The sequence below is a fragment of the Apostichopus japonicus genome, chromosome 22 (assembly GCF_037975245.1).
Source record: "Apostichopus japonicus isolate 1M-3 chromosome 22, ASM3797524v1, whole genome shotgun sequence".
Taxonomy (NCBI): domain Eukaryota; kingdom Metazoa; phylum Echinodermata; class Holothuroidea; order Aspidochirotida; family Stichopodidae; genus Apostichopus; species Apostichopus japonicus.
In genome coordinates, this window is record NC_092582.1 from 25,366,493 (window position 1) to 25,388,248 (window position 21,756).

At 38.0% G+C, this 21,756-nt stretch overlaps 1 protein-coding gene across 2 annotated transcripts; it reads right to left on the reverse strand.

Moving 5' to 3' along the window:
* Positions 1 to 2,512: 2,512 nt before the first annotated feature.
* On the reverse strand, positions 2,513 to 20,052 carry LOC139963556 (4-trimethylaminobutyraldehyde dehydrogenase-like). 2 transcript variants are annotated; one of them, XM_071964412.1, is made up of 9 exons: positions 19,810 to 20,052; positions 17,666 to 17,811; positions 13,780 to 13,909; positions 12,793 to 12,999; positions 10,648 to 10,772; positions 9,475 to 9,615; positions 7,913 to 8,101; positions 6,294 to 6,523; positions 2,513 to 2,862 (listed from the first exon to the last, which is right to left on the reverse strand). In XM_071964412.1, exons 1-9 carry the CDS (start codon positions 19,970 to 19,972, stop codon positions 2,655 to 2,657), a joined length of 1,539 nt encoding a protein of 512 aa, XP_071820513.1. In that variant the 5' UTR covers positions 19,973 to 20,052; the 3' UTR covers positions 2,513 to 2,654. The 2 variants fall into 2 exon arrangements, with proteins under 2 accessions (XP_071820513.1, XP_071820514.1); XM_071964413.1 differs by lacking the exon at positions 19,810 to 20,052 and adding an exon at positions 19,724 to 19,751.
* Between the last annotated feature and the right edge of the window lie 1,704 nt (positions 20,053 to 21,756).

A 21,756-nucleotide genomic window follows, 5' to 3' on the forward strand; every position in this document is an offset into this window, starting at 1 on the left:
AATAATTTGTCACAGATGAGGTGTCACAGATGACTTTCATGGGAAGAGGTGTCAAACAGATGAGTTTAATAAAGGAAGAGGTGCCACACAGATGAGTTCAATAAGTGGAGAGGTGTCACACAATTGAGCTTCAGGGAAGGTGTCACACAAATGAGTATAATAATGTGTCACAGATGAGGTGTCACAGATGATTTTCATAGGAAGAGGTGTCAAACAGATGAGTTTAATAAAGGAAGAGGTGCCACAGAGATGAGTTTAATAAGTGGAGAGGTGTCACACAGTTGAGCTTCAGGGAAGGTGTCACACAGATGAGTACAATAATGTGTCACAGATTAGGTGTCACAGATGATTTTCATGGGAAGAGGTGTCAAACAGATGAGTTTAATAAAGGAAGAGGTGTCACACAGATGAGTTCAATAAGTGGAGAGGTGTCACACAATTGAGCTTCAAGGAAGGTGTCACACAAATGAGTATAATGTGTCACAGATGAGGTGTCACAGATGATTTTCATGGGAAGAGGTGTCAAACAGATGAGTTTAATAAAGGAAGGTGTCACACAGATGAGTTCAATAAGTGGAGAGGTGTCACACAATTGAGCTTCAGGGAAGGTGTCACACAAATGAGTATAATGTGTCACAGATGATTTTCATGGGAAGAGGTGTCAAACAGATGAGTTTAACCAAGGAAGAGGTGTCACACAAATGACTTTAATAAAGGAAGAGGTGTCACACAGATGAGTTCAATAAGTGGAGAGGTGTCACACAATTAAGCTTCAGGGAAGGTGTCACACAGATGAGTATAATAATGTGTCACAGATGAGGTGTCACACATGATTTTCATGGGAAGATTGGTCACACAGATGAGATTAACAAGGGAAGAGGTGTCACACAGAGTAGTTAAATAAGGGAAGAGGTGTCACAGATGAGTTTAATAATGGGAGTGGTGTCACAAAGATGGGCTATCAGTAAGAGACCTCACTGATAAAAATAATCAAATACATTTATAAACAAGAAACATCCTAGGGAATAAGTTATCCAGTATTTTTGTATTATATTCATCACAAAATACTTGAAAAAATGGTCAAATTTGCTAATTACTCCATAAGTCATTAGCAAGAGTATTAAGTTCTATGCACTGTGGAACGGTTTGAAACCAAACAATGGTTGGACCAGCTGCTCTATGGTTTTAGGCTCTACAGATTTAATCAACTGTAAGAATACAATATCACTTAATATACTCACAATGTGTCAAAAATTCAACAAAATATTGCAATATTATTGTGGTGATTGTCACCATTGTGTCAATGCAGGAATTTTTATAAGTAAATGTTAAAGTAAATGACTCTTACTTGACTTAGAATTAAGTTTTTTAATTACCCTGGCTCCCTGGGAAAGAGATAACACAGTGACGATATTAAAAGCAACCTGTTGGCTTGTTAGAAAATCTTAGAAGAGGCAACAAAGATTGTATCTCCATATCTATGACGGAATGATAATTACAATTATAATACATATTAAAAGGAAACCAGGTGTGATACAAAATCAGATTTTGGCTTCATACTTGTGTGTGTCACTGATAAACAAAAACACAATTATTCTGAACAAGCGAGTTAGCAATGCTATATTAAATCATACACGCAGCAATTTGAATGGAATAATGGCAAATGCTGGCTTTATGTGATTACATAAAAATGAACAGTGATTTTAAGGAAGGATACATGTAAACTGTGCACAGTTTTACGTTTGGAGTTATCGTGTTTAAGAGTTTTCCAAACTTCTTTCCGACATCAAATGACTTTGACCTCCACAGGCAGGACTCTGGATTTTGTTTTCAAAAAGGTGGGAAAACAAACAAAGTGTAAAGTAACTCAATTTTTTTACAATTTTTAGTCTGACTATGACATCATTTGGTCTCAATTGACCTTTGACCTCCACAGCCAAGACTAGGGATCTTGTATTCAATAAGGTGGATCAACATACAAATTTTGAAAGGTAAGTCTAAGTTTTACTTTTTAGGTTTTCATATTTACAAGGTTTTCAGACTTTGACCTCAAATTCCCCTTTGAACTCCCCCAAAAGGCTATGTCTACTCAGTAAGGTAGAACTACAAAACCAAGTTTTAAGTAAATCCATTCTTTACCTTAAGAGAATTTTATGGAGTTTACAAGGCATCTGGTCTGTTAACCTCCAATGACCTCCTAACAAAACTTGAACTCAACAAAGTGAATTCACATACCAAGTATCAAACCTTCAGTTTTGATGTTATCATATTTTAGTATTGTTTACAAGGTTCTCAGATTTTGACCTTCCAACCACAGTAACAATAGGTTTCAATGTACTTCATAATGTGGATCCACATACCATGTATGACATAAATCCAAATTGCCTTCCAAGCTGAGGCATTTCATAAACAAACACATGCACACACTCCATCACCAAGATTGCCCAAAGGCATCCTCAAATTGAAGAACCCACTACATGTTAAAACCGTCCAAGATACTGCAAGTATGCTGTTATCTGCCGAGACAATTCCCATGATGAGTTAACTGATAGAAGCTGATTGACTTCAATAGTTAGTATGGGCAGTCTACATCACCCATCTCCCAGACAATTCCCATGATGAGTTAACTGCTGGAAGCTGATTGACTTCAATAGTTAGTATGGGCAGTCTACATCACCCATCTCAAAGTAAACACTCTTCTGCTGTGTGAATTGGGTAATTGTTGCGGCAGCATTCTCTCTTCCGATACCAGACTGCTTGAAACCACCGAAGGGCAATCCAACCGGGTTCAGGTTGAAGTTGTTAACCCAGACGTAGCCTGCTTCAAGTTGAGCAGAGAGACGGTGAGCTCGTTTCAGATCACTGTTAGAAGTAAAGAATATATACAGACAATCTCTAGTCAGTTAGTACAGATAAACATTGAGCTTTAGTTGAAAAAAAATTGTTAACGCCTGTTAATTTGGACCGCTTCCCTGCTTAGACTTAGGGTGCTTTGACACTAGATCTGGACCAGATACCCTGATGTTATCAGTTGATCATCTCTCCATGGGGTAAACTTATGCATTGATCCGAACGCATTTACACATGAGTCGTACTCTGATCCTCCACCACTATTCACCGGATGTTGGCAAAAAATTGGATTGGATATGTGTCATGTAAGCTTGCACGGTTTCGCGAAGACTAAAAACCGTTTATTTGGCTAGAAAAAAAAAACGAATCTGGCTCAAAAACCGGTTTTTCCCTCCCCTCCCCTCCTGAATTGCATTGAAAACATCTAATTCTCTGAAGGAGGTGTCGCGATCTCTAAGATGAGTATTTTTGAAGCTTTGCCTACAGTGGTCCAAGTCTAGTTCGTTGGTAGTAAAGAGTAAATCCAAGGAGAATAAATTCAAGAATGTTACTGTCTTCATGACTCTCTTTTTATGACCCACATTAACTTAACTGAAGTAAAAAATGTCGAGAGGAAATGTGTAGGTGAAATGTTTCCTTAAAGTTTTACATCACGGACAAGTATCGTTTGTCTTGTGTTTACTGTACTTCACTATGTTTAAGTTGTGTTCAGAAAAAAAAACAGGCCTTCCCGATCACCTGGTGGTCTCGACAGCTAGAAAACTTCTCTGATCTTCTCTGACAGTACAAGTAAATATTTACTTACAATCGTCTAAGAATTTCTGTTAACTAAGGAAGTGTTTGCTCGGTCGGTTGCTTATTGTTTAACCTGCTAATGATGACAAAAAAAATGAATTAACACATGCATGATACAGGACTGGAATTTCATGCGAGAATGCATGTGACGTAATGAGGTCGCTGGATATCTCGGGTCTCTGTTGATGTGGGAGTGTTTAAATTGCAAAATTGATCTCGACATCTGGATCAGATCCTGGTCTCTTCCAGCATCAAAATAGGAAGGATCAGATTCGGATCTGAACTGCGTGATCCCGAGGTCAGGATCAGACTCTGACGTTGAGATCTGATCCAGATCTAGTGAAAAAGCACCCTGAGATAAACTGGCAATCATCAACATCAACTAAGGGTAAGGGGTGATACACCTTCAGGGCAATTGACACGCACACATGGGTAAGTACCTCATTGGCATACGAAGGATCTGCCTTCTGATGTACAATGGCTTAAGACTTAAGGTTGTTCCACATACCCTGATGAGCGTCCTCCCTCCAGATAGAGCTCACTACCATATCCTATTATCAATATTATCGAAGGAGTGAGAATTCTAAAACGAATGCTAAGACACTGAAAAATGGTGCAAAGTTTTATTAAATCATCTTTAAATGAACAAGCTATATTGCCATCCCAATGTGGCACCTTCGCTGCAAATTTCACAAACTCAGCCAACAATTGTAGAAGTAGGCTTGAGAAATGAGACTAGCTATTCTCAACATAAGCTCTACCCACATTAGTGGGTTGAACTAATAAAATTTGGACCCACCTGGCACAGAAATGGGCCTGGAATTGTTTGGGCCCACATGGTCCCAAAATATTTAGGCACACATGTACTATTAGCCAACAACTTTATATCAAGTTTGGCAACAATCTGAATTACAGTTGCAAATGTAAGCAAAATGGGGGCCCAAATGGTCCCAAAAATATTGGGCTCCACAAATTCGGGTTCAAAGAAATGAATTTGAGTTGGAAATAAAATTTGGGCCCACTAATCCAAAAAAAAAGGACCCAGAATTGGGTCTCAGATGGTCCTCGAATAAAAATAAGGTCTACATGTACCAGCTACACCAACTGTATACCGATTTTGATGACAACTCGAATGGGCGGGCGAGGGAACGATAAAGATTTTTATGTCTGACCCCATAACATCATTTATACTCATAAGGTCTGTTCCAAAACCAACCAGTTAGGACGATTTTTTCTATACTGTAGTATCATGTCCCGATTCAGAGCACTCGTATTGTCAGTGCGAGCAGTATGAATATCATGTTTCTATCAGATCAAGTTTAGGAACTGTTTGTACTGACAATATCAGTGCTTTGAGAGCAGGATATCCGGGTACAGTTTAGATTGTCCCAATTGTCCCAACTGGCTGCCAAAAACAATAGGGCACATGTTCTCACTATAATACATCTACGCAGCAAGTATGACAGAGATATCCATCACTCCGTTGTTGATTTAATGTCCACAGACATCTCAGAATGCAAAATACTTTGCTTGATACTTTGCTTGATCTTTCACACAAGGATACTCCAAAAGTGAATAGAATTGTATTAATACTGTGTAGGGTGATAAATGTATCTGTAACACCCAAGTTGTATTAATTACAGTGATAAATGTATCCGTAACACCTAAGTTGTAATAAAACAGTGTAGGGTGATAAGAGTATCCGTAACACCTACGTTGTAATAATACAGTGTAGGGTGATAAATGTATCTGTAACACCTAAGTTGTATTAATTACAGTGATAAATGTATCCGTAACACCTACGTTGTAATAATACAGTGTAGGGTGATAAATGTATCTGTAACACCTACGTTGTAATAATACAGTGTAGGGTGATAAATGTATCTGTAACACCTAAGTTGTATTAATTACAGTGATAAATGTATCCGTAACACCTACGTTGTAATAATACAGTGTAGGGTGATATATGTATCTATAACAGTGTAGGATTATAAATGTCACTGTAACACCTAAGTTGTAGTAATACAGTGTAGGGTGATAAGAGTATCCGTAACACCTACGTTGTAATAATACAGTGTAGGGTGATAAATGTATCCGTAAAACCTAAGTTGTATTAATTACAGTGATAAATGTATCCGTAACACCTACGTTGTAATAATACAGTGTAGGGTGCTATATGTATCCGTAACACCTACTTTGTAGTAAATACAGTGATCAATGTATACGTAACACCTAAGCTGTACTAATTACAGTGATAAATGTATCTGTACCACCTAAGTTGTAGTAATTTCATTGTGATATATGTATCCATAACGTCGACATTGTAGTATATACAGTGATAAATGTATCTGTAACACCTACGTTGTAGTAAATACAGTGGCAAATGTATCCGTAACACCTAAGTTGTAGTAAATACAGTGATCAATGTATCCGTAACACCTACGTTGTATTAATTACAGTGATAAATGTATCCGTAACACCTTAGTTGTAGTGATTACAGTGATGTATCTGTTACACCTACATTGTATTATGTAGTGATAAATGTATCCATCACACCTACGTTGTAGTAATTACAGTGATCAATGTATCCGTAACACCTACGCTGAAGTAATACTGTGTAGGGTGATAAATGTATCCGTAACACCTACTTTGTGAACACTCCTGCTGCAAGTCCAAACTCTGAATCATTTGCTCGCCGTACGGCTTCCTCCTCTGTGTCAAAAGTGAAGAGAGACAAGACTGGGCCAAAGATCTCCTCCTTAGCAACGGTCATGTGATCTTCCACCTGATCTAGAATACATGGTGTCATGTAGTAGCCACCGCTGAGGGCAGGGTCATCGGGCGTGAAAGACTCACCTCCGCAAAGTACTTTAGCTCCCTGTAAAGTGTTTGAAAATAGTCAGCAGAGTATTACAATTTATTAATCAAACTAGAGTGACAACCCTAACACTGGTTACTAGTCATATTTATTGGAGAAAAAAAATTATCAAAGCTTCTCTGAAGCCAAAAATTGTACTCGGTTTGGGAGCCAGTGAAATTTAAATTGATACTAAGTCCAAGGGAACAGCAATGTTTATTTCTGCCCACAGGCAGACAGAATATTACCAAAACAAAACAGTGGTTTCTATGCCTAAACATATTCGTAGTGTGGTAAGCCATACATGTTAATATATATGGACTTGTGCACACCACAATGAAGAGGAATTTACCATTATCTATTGACTAATGGGGCAACATATAAAAAAAGGTATCAGGAATCAGTTATTATGTTGACAAAGCAACAACCATTTAATTCACTGGTAAGAATTTCACAGTATAGAGTTGTTATTCCAATTCCTAATGCAAATCCCTGTTATATTATAGACTAAGAGTTCTACAACAGATTGTGAAATATTTTGACAATCTAGTAGTCACCTGGTATAAATCACAAAACAAATTGCCAATCTGAGACCAACTGAGATAACCCTTTGACCATTGAGACAATTTTTTCCACCTTTTGAGATAACCTGTTGACCCCTTGAAGCTCTAAGGGTGAAACTGATAACAGACACTTGAGAATGCTTTAAGAGATAAGTACATATCAACTTTCCTTGAACTTTCCTGGATGACTGTACATCTGTTAAAGACAACTCCTTGGTCTTGAGATATCATTGCTTAGAAGCTTTTCACTGTGATAACACTCTAGCCACGCCCATTCATGAATATTAATGAATTTCTTGGTCATATGACCATGTACCTTTCACCAACTGACTCACCATACCGAGTACACTAAATCAGATACTGAACATACACAATCCCTATATCAGTTGACAACATGGTACGCCTTTCTTAAAACTGGTCACTGCCTGCTTCAACACGTCCCAACTGTAATGAACTATTTTATTTTTGATATCCTTCATGAGCCATAGTTCTGATCTCTGTATACTGAAGCACATGAGCACAGACTGAAAGACTGTTTTCTGTCAATGACACATGAGCACAGACTGAAACAATGTTTTGGGTTCATGACTGGTGCTTGTTTAAGTCACATAAAAACATTAATTCCCTGTAAAGCATTACATTTGTTGAAGGTTGAGAACCAACACATATTGCCGACTTGAAGCTATCTAACCAATTCAACACCTCTTGATATATTGATCCTCCTTCGTCACAGCTTCCACAAACATTTCAAACTCCATGTAGAATAGTAATGGTGAAAGGTAGGCAGGTACATTGATCTCAGATGTAGTCACTTCACAAAGAGGGTTGTTTACTTTGGTCTACTCACCTGTTCCTTGGCTCCTTGGACATAATTCAGTACTTTTTCCTTGTGTTCTTTTGAAATCACGGCTCCCATCATAGTTCCATCCTTCGTTGGATCTCCTATCTTCATCCCTTTGGTCTTGCTGACGAGCTTCTCAACAAATTCATCTTTAATGCTTCGTTCTACAAAGACTCTCGTACCGTTACAGCAAACCTGAAAGTAATAAGTAAGAACAAAATGAAAGGAGGACGTGAATGAACTTACGAATAGTAAAGTGGGTATTAAAGTAGAGAGGGGTTTACTAGGGGCGGGAGGGATATGCAAAGCAAATTTTTTATTTTCTCACTCTTAAAACAAAATTATGAATTCTTACCACGTGCAATAAATATTAACGGCAGGGGAATTGTTTTTACTGTCTGCTTTTACACATCATATCCAAATACGTTCTACGACCAGTGTCCTCAGATCTGGTATAACTTGTTCATTTGTTTGAGTGTACATAAGTTTGGTCTAGGTTACTTTCTGGGCAGTAACTTATGGTATCTTAGAAGTCTTCAGCGATACCCAACAAATTTGACAACAAATGCAAGATTACAAACAAATAGAAAACTCATTTGGCTGGACGTTCTGACCATCAAAAGATAGTTAATGAAAGTGTATTAGCAGTATTAGTTACCAGGATTTTTAGAAGTTGCCTCCCGGGACGCAACGTCTTAAAAATGTTTGCATCCGCTCGGGAAAAACTTGTGTCCCTACAGTCCTCCATGAAAACATTCACTTTAAAATACCTCTACAGGAATGCACAATACTTAGTTATAATGACCATCCCCTGCCAAAACAATGCGCAACGGAGAGCTATAGTGATAAGTCTGTAAGGTGAATGGGCCAAGTTGTGAGTTTGTGTACTTAGGGTTTGTTTCCCCCCAAAACAGTTTGCATTGGCAGGACGCAAGCAATTTGAAGGTTTTGCGTCCCTGGCTGAACGATTGCGTCCGAGATGCAGAATCCTGCATTCGTAACAATGCTGAATAGCCTACTGAAGTTCAAGCTCTAGTGAATGCTATTTACCTTTCTCTTTTTGGAAGAGGTTCTGGGGGTAGCGGAGGGGTGATTTTCTTGATCTTACTTGACAAACACAAGAGTGACACTAAATTTTCAATAAATAAAAGCATGGCCACTGAGTAACGTGATTGGTTTGGTAATAGGTATCCAAATCAAAAGGTTTAAAGGTACACAGTTCCCCTACTTGAGCGGTCCCCCTTATATCCCCCCTGATGACTTTCTACCCTCTTACCCCCTTCCACACATGGGTATTGTATGTAGTTGCCATATCAAATCAGATGTAGGCTTCCTTACAAGCACACTGTGTGCAAAACAAAACTCAAAACAATATATTCGTTAGATTAGGCTTGTAAAATGTAAATAACTGTAAATAAGGTATCATAATGGTGCCATTCCTCTGCCTGAATCACTCAGCTGTTTGCCTATTTTGCACATCCTGAGGTATTAACTAATGTTCATAAAGGATGAAGTGACTCATTCCTGTCTCCTCCCCCCCCCCCAATCACCCCCTTTGAAATACCAACCTCTCCTTGGGTCAGGAAATTAGCCATCATAGCTCCTTTGACAGCATTTTCCATGTCTGCATCAGCAAAGATGAGAAGCGGTGATTTGCCTCCCAGCTCAAGAGTGACGTGCTTGATTCCTAATGCACAGTCTGCCATCACCTGTAAAAAGAAAAAAAATGTTCACATTAGGGGGACCAATCAATAAGCTGCCCAAGTAGCTGCCCCAAGATGACATAAGGGGGAACTATCAGTAAGCTGCCCCAGTAGCGACCCAAAGATGACAATCAGTAAGCTGCCCCAAGATGACATTAGGGGGACCAATCAGTAACCTTCCCAATAGCTGCCCCAAGATGAAATGAGGGTGACCAATCAGTAAGCTGCCCGAGTAGCTGCCCCAAGATGACATAAGGGTGACCAATCAGTAAGCTGCCCGAGTAGCTGCCCCTAGATGACATTAGGGTGACCAATCAGTAAGCTGCGTAAGTAGCTGCCCCAAGATGACATTAGGGGGACCAATCAGTAAGCTGCCCAAGCAGCTGCCCCAAGATATTAAACACACAATGTTTGACTATACTTCTCAGTACTGTCGTATAATGCTCACCATCCTTTCCTACTTAGTGGACTTACTGTAACAGGACACTATTTTCTCCTTGAAGGCTTAGTTAGGTAAAGCCCTGTACCACCTGCATTCATGTACACACTAAGTAATAATACATCTCTCGCCTTTTCCCAGTTGCCAGACTACTGTACCAATATTGGTCACCTTATCAATTCCAGGATCCTTAGTCAGCATTTTGTTTATATCACCTTCTAACTGTACAACTTTTAAAGCCCTTATGAATATGCTTATCAGAACTTCATGATTATTCATGTCACTACTTCTATGTAGTGCTAAACAAACTGGCTGTAAAATTAATGAATAATCAAGAATAATCATGTAGGTACTTCATGAATATTCATGTCTCTACTTTGGTGTAAAGCTCATCTTTTTCCTAGTAGCTACACAACCAGTAAAGGATCATTTATCCACTCCAGGATTGATAGTTAGCCTTTGTTCTAATATCACCTTCCAGGATTGATAGTTAGCTCTACTATCACCTTCTGTCCATACAGCATGAACAGCTCCTTAAGTCAATAATTCATATCACTGCTTTATGAATATTCATGTCCATACTCAAGTGTAACACTCACTTTTTTGCCAGTCGGGACACTACCAGTGAAGGACACTTTATCAACTCCAGGATGGCAAGTCAGGAAACGTCCTGTTTCACCTTTTCCCTGAACAACGTTGAACACTCCTTTAGGAATACCAACCTCTGGAAAATATATGAAAATGTCTTATGCAACTACATCATCATCTCCCAAACAAAAGGATTCACTACTGGTTGTCGTAATTACATTTATAACTTAATATCTATGAAGATTTTATGCAGAGATCTACAAGAAATATGAATGCCTAACCTTCAAAGCTGGAATTAAGGTTCAACATACATTTTGCAAAAATCTTTCCAAGAGGCATACAGCACCACAACAATATTAATCATGCACAGAATATATCTGCTACAATGACAGGATTAATCACTCACAGAGGTGTCTGCTACCAAGACAGGGTTAATCACTCACAGAGGTGTCTAGTACCACAACAGGGTTAATCACTCACAGAGGTGTCTGCTCCCATGACAGGATTAATCACTCACAGAGGTGTCTACTACCATGACAGGATTAATCACTCACATAGGTATCTGCTACAATGACAGGATTAATCACTCACAGAGGTGTCTGCTACCAAGACAGGATTAATCACTCACAGAGGTGTCTGCTACCATGACAGGATTAATCACTCACAGAGGTATCTGCTACAATGACAGGATTAATCACTCACAGAGGTGTCTGCTACCAAGACAGGATTAATCACTCACAGAGGTGTCTACTACCATGACAGGATTAATCACTCACAGAGGTATCTGCTACAATGACAGGATTAATCACTCACAGAGGTGTCTGCTACCAAGACAGGGTTAATCACTCACAGAGGTGTCTGCTACCATGATGGGATTAATCACTCACAGAGGTGTCTGCTACCATGACAGGATTAATCACTCACAGAGGTGTCTACTACAATGACAAGATTAATCACTCACAGAGGTGTCTGCTACCATGACAGGATTACTCACTCACAGAGGTGTCTGCTACCATGACAGGATTACTCACTCACAGAGGTGTCTGCTACCATGACAGGATTAATTACTCACAGAGGTGTCTGCTACCATGACTGCTTAATCACAATAAGAGATGTCTTCTACCGTCACAGGATTAGTCACAATTTAAGAGTCTTACCACGATGGTGTTAATCTCACTGTCACAGCTACACTACTATGGCAGCCAACTGAAGCAATCCAACTTTTTGAGAAAAAGGTATTAGCAACAAGGCTGATGGCAAATATCATGTTGAAAATGTTGAGACATTTAACAAGGAAGGAGACCCTTTCAGCTGGTTCTTGCACTTATAATTCAGAAAAAATCATTATATTGTAGCTGGCAGAGCAACAACAGCTCTGCTAAATATCATCTGATCTTATCTTCCTGAAATATCAAGAAACACCTATTGACACTATTTGAAGGGAATGTATAAAATAATGGCTGGTGACAGACACTATAAAATAACTGTATGACGTCAACTCATCATGTTGCACCAGTAGAGAAATAAATACTTGCTAAAATCATTCTTCGTTACTTGGTTCCAATCCTAGATACTTGTCATGTTTATTCAGACACTGATACAGACTGGTGCCAATGTTTGATAAATCAACATCAACATTAGCAGTTTTACGATGTTTGATCTATGTCCATAAATGATGAGGGAACCAAACCATGGCAGGCCCTTCTTCCAAATGGACGAAATTGGGAGCCTACCTCACTCGCCATTGTGTTAACACTTCTTTCACAAGTGACTACAACAATGTTCAAGGTTCAAAAAAGTTTCATAAAATGATTTTGCAGCTGGACAGAAATGCATATATTGTGACACCATCTTGGATCACTTCTGAGTGTGTGCATACTCTGAGCTTGCTCCTGAATTTTGTGTTGAATCTGTGGTCTCTGACATCACCTGTGATTTACTTATATATATGGATGTCACATATGGAATATTATGGATAAACCATTGTTACTGACATATTCTTTAATGACTTTGCAGAATTATAAGTTAAAAAGTTTGACAGTCCGGTCTCTGACTTGAGGTACTTGCTGATTCCGACATCTCTTGAACTTCACTTATTCTACTTGCCACAAGGGACTCACATTACAATGCTTCTAAACTATGTGAACACCACTTACCGATATAAAGCTCAGCCAACATGACTGTAGTGATAGGGGTAAACTGTGATGGTTTGTACACCATGGTGTTACCACATGCCAGTGCAGGGGCTGACTTCCACCCTGCCATCTGCACTGGGTAGTTCCATGGTCCAATACCCACACACACACCGAGCGGTTCCCTCTTCACAATACCAAAAGAGCCTCCCTGGAGGGGCAAATGGTCACCTGACAAGAAGACAATAGATCATTGTTTTAGTTTATCGTGGCAGATTTGAGCCACAATGGGATTTACTAGTACCACTGTTGACAACGTTAAAGTTCTGGTCACTATTGTGATGATGTGCCAGCTTTTAATCAAGTCACATACTGTACTGACCACTGACCTAGCAGTCTCTTTCTCAATGCAGCACCCTTTAGAATGGAATGCCTAAAAGTTCACAAATATGTTCTGGAAGAATACATTTTTTTGTTATTTTTGGGAAGGGGGGGGAGGGGTGGGGGTGGAGGCGTGCTGTTCAGTGCATGTCAAAGATGACAACAAAAACGAGATCTTACATTAGCTTGCAAATGTACATAGTAATTAGAAAGCTATCACACATTTATATTTCCACAAGAAGATTTGATGTCCTATATGAGTGTCACAATAGCTCACCAAGCGCCGTGCAGTTCATTCCATAACTGAATTTTCATATATACATACAAACCACAGTTTCTCAGATTGCATTTAATCCATACAATGGTCCTGCTATTGTGCAGTAAAAGAAATGACACCTCGTTATTCAACTAAAGGCGCACACTGCCATTAACGCAAGATATCCTTCAGAAAATGAGTTTCTAACATTCCTTGTTATTACTGAAAGAACAAATTAGGCTGGGATAAAAGTATCATTATGCTCGTTTGCACTGTACATGTGATGACTGGTCTTCGCTTCAACAAAGGTGATTTCGAACGAAAAACAGTTCCACTTTACTGGGATCATGAAATAGCAAAAATTATAGACAAACCAGTTATAGATGGCGCCAGACCAGCAAAGTACTCCAACCCATCGATGACTGTCTCAATATCAAACCGGGATTCCCAAAGTGGTTTTCCTTGGTCTACACTCTCCATTCTTGCAAACTCTTCTTGTCTTTCCTACAGAGAAGGAACAACGGAGAAACACCGCATAGCAGATGCCAATGGAATAGCAGATTGTTCCTGGATACCAATGTGGCCACATCCACAAAGTTTGGGAACGAGCTATGATATTAATGATCTAAAGCAACATGAGACAGATAATTGATATAATCTCTGCTCATGACGTTCAAAGCAGCGATGCAAAGTTGGTTCTGCGTGCTGGTCAACATTAAAGGATTTCAAAGGATAACCGTAGACACAAATGTGATTTAGTCTGTTGGAGAATGTTAATAATCACTTCAATCTGTGTATGTTACAGGTTGGCAGCACTTCCTACAAGATTTGACCTTATTTGGCTTGTAAATAGAAGTGCAGGAAGCTTTAAGTGTACTAAAATAATCTAAAATATAATATTTACCAAAATATTCAGGAGGTGAACTCTTCAGAAGCAACACAAATTATAAATTGGAATTCAAAGGACCTTTTTGTCACGACAAACAACACATTCTCATTGATGTACAAATGATTCGAAATGGTGTTGCTTTCATCCTATATCGACTTAATTGCTTTGAACATGATGAGGTTCGTTGGATGTACACTAGTATCAGGCTTGGGGTAATCGTAATCAGTAATCGTAATCGATTACAATCGATTACATTTTTTGAAGTAATCGTAATCGATTACTTTTGTGAAAATTACAAAGTAATCGTAATCGATTACAAGGGCAAAGTAATCGTAATCGTATTACATTTATGATTACAATGAAATTTGAATGAGAAGGGCAAAATTAGTAGAAATGATCAAAACTAATTCTTACTATTGGCTTTTAGTGTGACCAAAGAAGTGTTCCTGTTCTAGAATTCTCTAGCACAATAAACTTACACTATTAGAAGTACTGAGGATTTGATAACCATATTCAAGGATTTTTTATCACCTGAATTTTTCTGTTCAATGCTGCCTCTCAGCGTTCACAATCCTTTTGCATACACAACTGGTTGACATTAGTTGACATGGTGTGCTGATTATAGAAAATTATTTCATTAGTATATTAAACACTTAACAAACAATAACAGTCAGGCTGACAAAATACACCCTTTAAATTCATTTAAGTAAGTTAATTTGATAAATAATTCCATTTGCCATGTTCAGTGGGCCACAAGGCTCAGGTGTAGCAGCTATTGAAAGCACATTGCTATTTATGTCAGTCTATTGTTCTCATTACCAGAGTTGACCACTTTTTGATGAAAATAATTTACTTTTAATTTGGCCTTCCATGTCCCATGTACTGTGGAATCATTGGAATGCCCCATTTCAAAGCTGTTTAGTTTTATTTTTGGTGTTATAATGTAAAAGAGTTTTTAGTTTTGCTGCTATGCAGAAATTATTAGTTTACAAAATATATTGTTGCATGAAAATCTTCATTTGTTTTACTTTAGTATTTGTCTGTTTACTCTTTGTCTGTTTAAATTGTATATTTTACTGGACTTATGGGTTACACATCTTAAACGTGTTAAGGCATAAATGTGTAATGCCTGGTAGGAATTGTAGATATACTTCCACAATTTTGTCTGTATATACTGTAAATGCCCTTCCTTTGCCCTATTTCCCGGCAGAGAGTTATATTAAACAGATATGCAGAGGATTGTGCAACCACAATGTAATCATGATTGTAATCACGATTACATTACAATGTAATCGTAATCGATGACTTCAACTTTAGGCTGTAATCGTAATCGTAATCATACATTCTCAAGTAATCGTAATCGTAATCGATTACATTCAGATGTAATCGCCCCAAGCCTGACTAGTATAGAATATACAGAAAAGTCAATGAAAGTTAACAATCAAGTTTACTCTGAGGATTTGATGTTAGCATGAACTTAGTCCAGACACATAATAGTGATGTTGAATATCTCGACAACCGGAATAAGAACACAATGTAATCATTGAGTGTGGTTGTTGGAATATGATAATTCAAACTGATAAAATGATAGCTTCTGACCATTATAGTCACCTTTAATACTAGTACTGTACCTACAGCATTAAACTAGCTTTTGTGCTTAACTTTCATCCACTTTTGAGTTAGACACTATACAGTAACTTGAATTTTCACGAAATTGCAGTTCTAAACATTACTTAATCAACTGAAGCCATATGCTAGTATGGGGGTCGGGGAGGTAGGGGGGGATTTAGATTGACCAGTTTAATCAAATGGAACCATTTCCAGTCAGGTTGCTTAAGTTTGAAGTAACAGTAATGTTATTAGAGGGAAACAGTTTGCATCCCAGGGATAAATCATTCAAGCCCTCCAAAGTTTGCATCCCGTAAAAGACAACTTGGGTACCAATTGAACACCAGTTGCGTTTATTGTATGACCTACTTTGTGGTTGTATCACTGCTTTTACTTTGTGAGTGTTTTACACAATATAAATTGCAGATGGCCCAGTGCCTTAGCTTCACTGGTTTACACAGGGGCAGCCCTTGTACATCCCTACTCGCCAACTCCATAGTAGCTCCATGTTTTTCGACCTTGAAGTGATTCCACCAACCAGCTCTTCAAATATCCCCATACCTACAGTGTGCGTGCATATCTCTCGCTAAATTCCACAATGAGTCTCAAATACACATGCTCAAATCCTCAAAACCTGATCCAACATTTATCCTGAACTCTTTGCTATGTTTGCAAAATTACAGTAGGCCTATGTAAATAACCTTTTACGCAATGTTGATGACAAAAGAAAATCAAACTTCAATGGCTACTTTTGACGATGCACAAAGTACAGTAATGTACACTACGAATGTTGCACAGAGAATAATTAAAGAAGCATGTGGTCAATGAGGCACAAAAAATTGCAACAGAAACTTCTGTGGTATGAATGCACATTTTACATTAGCAACTCTCAATGCAGTGAGAAGAAACATACTGTGACATGAAAAATCCTAAGATTATAAGAGATGATAGCTTCTCACAAAATTCATAGATTGTCTCCTCAACTCATAAGATTTTCTGATAAAAACCATTATTTAAATATGACTGATAGTCTCATAGCAATTCAAGTGCATCTTGTTATAATATTTGAGTGCACACATGTGATAGCCTGTACCACAAATTACGATATCTCCACACAGGGGAAAAGAACGCTACAAGTGGTTACATACTTTATGTTTATTGAGCACTGCAGATGCAAGAATGTCTGCAGACAATCGGTAAGGGACTATAAGCCAAGCACATCACAGGAAACATTGACTATTTTTAGCATGAAAATCTCTGTAATGAAAATGTTGTTAACCCTGTACCTCGGGTTGGATGTTACGATTAATTGTTTTCAAACAAATTCAGTCGGTTGTAAAAAAAATTTGTTCTTTGCAGGAGAAGATGTGTTGTTTTTTTAAAAGAAAGAAATATGACATTCAATAGAAACTGTATTTTGTTATGGGTTGCATAGGCCTCGTGTGTGTACTTGGGGTTTATTTCCCAAGTAAAAAAGTTTTCCCAGACGCAAGCAATCTGTTTTGTGGTTTAAGTTTAAGTTTAAGTGTAGTGAAATGTAATAAATTCGCCAAAAACAACACAAATATATATCGTTAATGTGTCATCAAGTTTGTAAATTTATCATTTACTTGTATCTAAAGAGTCAGCCATCACTGCCCTTCCAAAGAGAATGCCAGATTGCATGTAATGGTGGCCTTGCATCATCATAAGGCATAGTATTTATCATGACAACACCAGGGTTACCTTACTCCACCTCAGGGTAGACCACGACAAATACTAACCCGTAACTTCAAGGCAGCCTTCTGAAGCAAGCGCCCTCTCTCCAGGCCGGACAGCTGAGACCAGGATTTAAAGGCCTCCCTGGCAGATTGTACAGCTTTGTTAACATCTTCCTGTCCAGAGCTTGGACACTTGCAGAGCTGTTTTCCTGTAGGGAAACAATTTACAAATTGATTCAGAACTCAAACAACACGACATAGATATATATATATTTAGTCCCCTTGGAGACTTTACAGTTCGTTAACATGAAGTCCAAGCATGGACACTGGCAGAGCTGTTTTACCTGTTTGGACAATTAAAGTACTTCCGAACTTAAACGACACAACAGACACCACAAATCCATGATGGCCCTTGGTAGACTGTATCACTTCGTTAACATCTTCAAGTCCAGAGCTTATATAATAACATTAATACTTCCACTTCTATTCTATGACCCATCATTGAGAAGTGGGGAAAAAAGTCTTTATTTTCATTTAATGCAAAATTTATTAAAAAAAATCTAGAAACTAATTTTCAAAACAATGAGAACCAGCGGGGAATGGAGGAATAGTAAATTAAGTTGATAAAGATATATCAGTATAGCCACATAGCCACATATCCACACCGTATCACTGGTAATTTTGTTGTACGACGCGTTGAGATGTTTTTACATGTATATAATGCGCCTTTTAAGAATATATTACATATATAATTACAGCCTTGTGGGGTAAGGCTGATATCTGTAGTTCGCAGGAATACGACTGATTTTTACTAAAGGTTGGAGCTGTTTTTGCATCAAATTTAAGGTTACCACAGAGAAAACAATACCATAACATAGGGAATGAGATGCCAGTGGTGTTTGCAATGAACTGTTCAACACCTTGTAAAGTATGCTAGTGTTTACTTTCTGAATTAATCAGAATTTTGTCTATCGTGACAGTTAAACTGGATATTGAATGTGAAGATACAGTATTAGCCACTGAAGCCATTGAATTTATGTGATTGGTGTGTAATAAATCATACAATATGTCACCTGTTCCTCTTACATGGCTGACCAGTCAGTTTTGTTAGCTTATAACAATATAAACATGTTTTTTATCATGTTCCAGGACATTCCAGAAGCATGTTCAAAAAGTATGATAACTTTGCATGTTCCCATACTCTGCATTCTGCAGAGTGTATATATTTATGAAACTTTTTTTGAGATTCCGAAGCTGCAGTGTCTGTAACTCAAATTGTAACTCCTCCTTTGTGTGCAAGCCTCAATGTTAATGGCTACAACATGGAACAAGCAAACAACATTTTGAATTCTGAGGCATTTCATCAAATGTTTCACCCATCTTTAAAAATTGTACTGTAAATTCTAGTCTGTTGGGCTATCATCAAAACATTAATGATATGACATAATTGAAGGATAAAACTCAACCTTTGACCTTTAAAAGAACGCTGGTTCCTTTTAGCATCTCTGGGTTACTGTATATCTACCATCCTACAAACAGTCTGCTTACAACTGTCACTGTGCCATGTAATGACATTCCCTGATATGCTAGGGATTCCATGTAAGACATACTGTAATAGGCCTAGGCTACAAAACAAAATAACATTTAGTCATTGGAAATATTTTTTCAAGGTGAACAAATTAATTGGGGTCACAGTCATTGATCATGATATAAATACAGAATTTGTGAATAATTTTGCTGCTGAAACCTTCGGTTAAACAAAACACTTTGTAGGCTAGCCTACTGGCAAATGGAACAATTTCCACAAACGTAGGGCTAACTACCCCCCAAAGCCTGACGTAGACTTTATAAAAGTGGCCTTGTTAAGCCTATCGCTTAACTGATCTTAGGGCTACAACTAGACTAGGGCCTGTCTTAGTCATAGCCTCGTGTGTAGACAAGGCTCCCGTTCCTTACTAAAGTATCAACAAAATACTAAAAATACATTACCCTAATGTTAGGATACATATTACTAACACATTAGGCCCATGGTACGGCTATCTAGGCATAGTGTCTACCTAGGCTATACTAGGCTATACATGTCAAATGCTATGGATGCATTATTGTACTTAAGTGATATACCAAGTTGAGGCATAAGTCACATGTGGTTAGGCCTTGTACTAATAGATTAGTGTGCATAGAGTTCAGTAGGACATCCAGCTTAGTACCAGTAGCAGGCTCCTCCACCACAAAGCTGTGCGTAGGTTGGGATGCATCCACACGAACCCCATCTACGAAATTCAGCGGTTTCTCAAAAAATGAACTAGCTGCTCGGGTGACTTGTTCTCGTACGCATGCCATGTTCAAGAGTCTATGGTTAATTCTCAGCATCTTTTGCTAGACTTAATACTTACAGGGAGCGTTCTCCTATCGCTCCAGAATCAGCACCACTGTCACCTCGTACGAATGGAAAAATCCTATGTAACGTATCAGCGTTGCAACATATGAATGCATATACATGTGTACTTAGGTCGCCTAAGCTCTATATCTTAGTGCATGGAAGTACAGAAGGAAACACGTATGGCCCGCCATACTGCAGGTACGTACATTCCGTGACCTGTCTACGCAAACACAGTTATCAGGTGATCTGTCATATTGATACCCTGGATCGTCCCAATCAACGTTTCAACTGTATGGATTGACACCCGAGGTAAAATCGTGGAAATATTATCTGACAGGAAATACTTCCATGTAGGGATGCACCGGATCCAAATTTTTGGATCCGGCCGGAACCGGATTTTGCCGGATAGTACATGAAATCCGGCCGGATTTTATCCGGCCGGAACCGGATTTTTTCATTACACAAAAGAAAATCATTAATAAGAAGTAGAAGTATGAAACAAGGAGCAAATCTTAGTTCAGGTATACGCATATTATAAAGAAGGTGAAATTAAGACCCAATTTATGAGATTAAATATGACTTGAAGTGGTGTAACAATCTACATTCTTTAATAAAATAACAACAATATAATTGTTGACAAGCTTGATACAGTATGTAAATTTGTTTGCTGGAAAAATAATGCATACTACCTATGAAGTTTGTTTTAAAATGTGAAGCTACATTTCACAAATCTCATACTTTATACTGAATAAAAAGATTATTTAATTGTTGTAGTAACACTGCTAATCAGGATTTAGAATTGTCTTTTATTATTCATTATATGGTAACAAATTTTTACACTGCAATATTATCTGTAAAAAAAAAAAAGCATTGCATCTTTCCAGAAGTGGAAGAAACTTCTTATCTATCTTTTATCTATCCTTTAAAATAGAATTGAATTTTCATTAGAACACTTAATGATTTAGGTTTTTCATTAACTTTTAGGAACTTTCATGGTGACAAGAGCTATCTCTTTCTGTGAGAAAATTAGATACTGTTTTTTTCTGTGACTGGCACCCCATTTGGTGGAAACTCTTCTAGTCCATTGCTTCATCTATTTATAAAAGTGCCAAGATTACAATTTGCATATTGCCATGACCACAAACAATGAGTAACAATTGACAGCTTTCTAGACAGGAAATGGACTGTAGTAGTCCACAAAAAAAAGATCCATTGTTTTGACTTCTTAAGGTCCTAATGCACATGTTTGGATTTTGGACATTTCATTTCATGCAAGTGTTTCTCTATGAAAACATGAATGCCAACAATAATGGGAAAGTAAAGATTCAATGGAACAGTATTTTGACTGATAAGTATATGAATGGTCTATTTTAACTGCACAATATTAAACTGATGAAGGCTGCAAGAAATGATTTCACTGCAAACTTTATTTGTTGTATAGTTTCATATTATTACAGTAGTTGTATTATTTTGGTTGATCTTTAGAAACAGTGGTCAGACCATTGAGAAAATTAAATTAAACATGTTAAACCTAATTTTTCCTTACTTTAAATGTTTTTATTAATTTTTGGAAATAGTTAACATTGATTTAAGTTAATACCAACACCTTTTTAAGGAATTATTCAGGCCAGATTTTGAAAAAGATCCGGCCGGATTTTGAAAAATATCCGGCCGGAACCGGAACCGGATAATTTCTCACTATCCGGCCGGATAGTCCGGCCGGACCGGATATCCGGTGCATCCCTACTTCCATGCATATAATCAAGTGGTTTCA

What these genes read in the sequence shown, in the direction of transcription:
- LOC139963556 (XM_071964412.1), bottom strand. Translation starts at nt 19,972, where the DNA reads ATGCTGAGAATTAACCATAGACTCTTGAACATGGCATGCGTACGAGAA. An exon ending in TCTGGCGCCATCTATAACTG is followed by an intron (nt 13,000 to 13,779) that starts GTTTGTCTATAA and finishes TCTTCTTGTCAG; the next exon opens with GTGACCATTTGCCCCTCCAG. An exon ending in TCCAAGGAGCCAAGGAACAG is followed by an intron (nt 6,524 to 7,912) that starts GTGAGTAGACCA and finishes AACACTTTACAG; the next exon opens with GGAGCTAAAGTACTTTGCGG.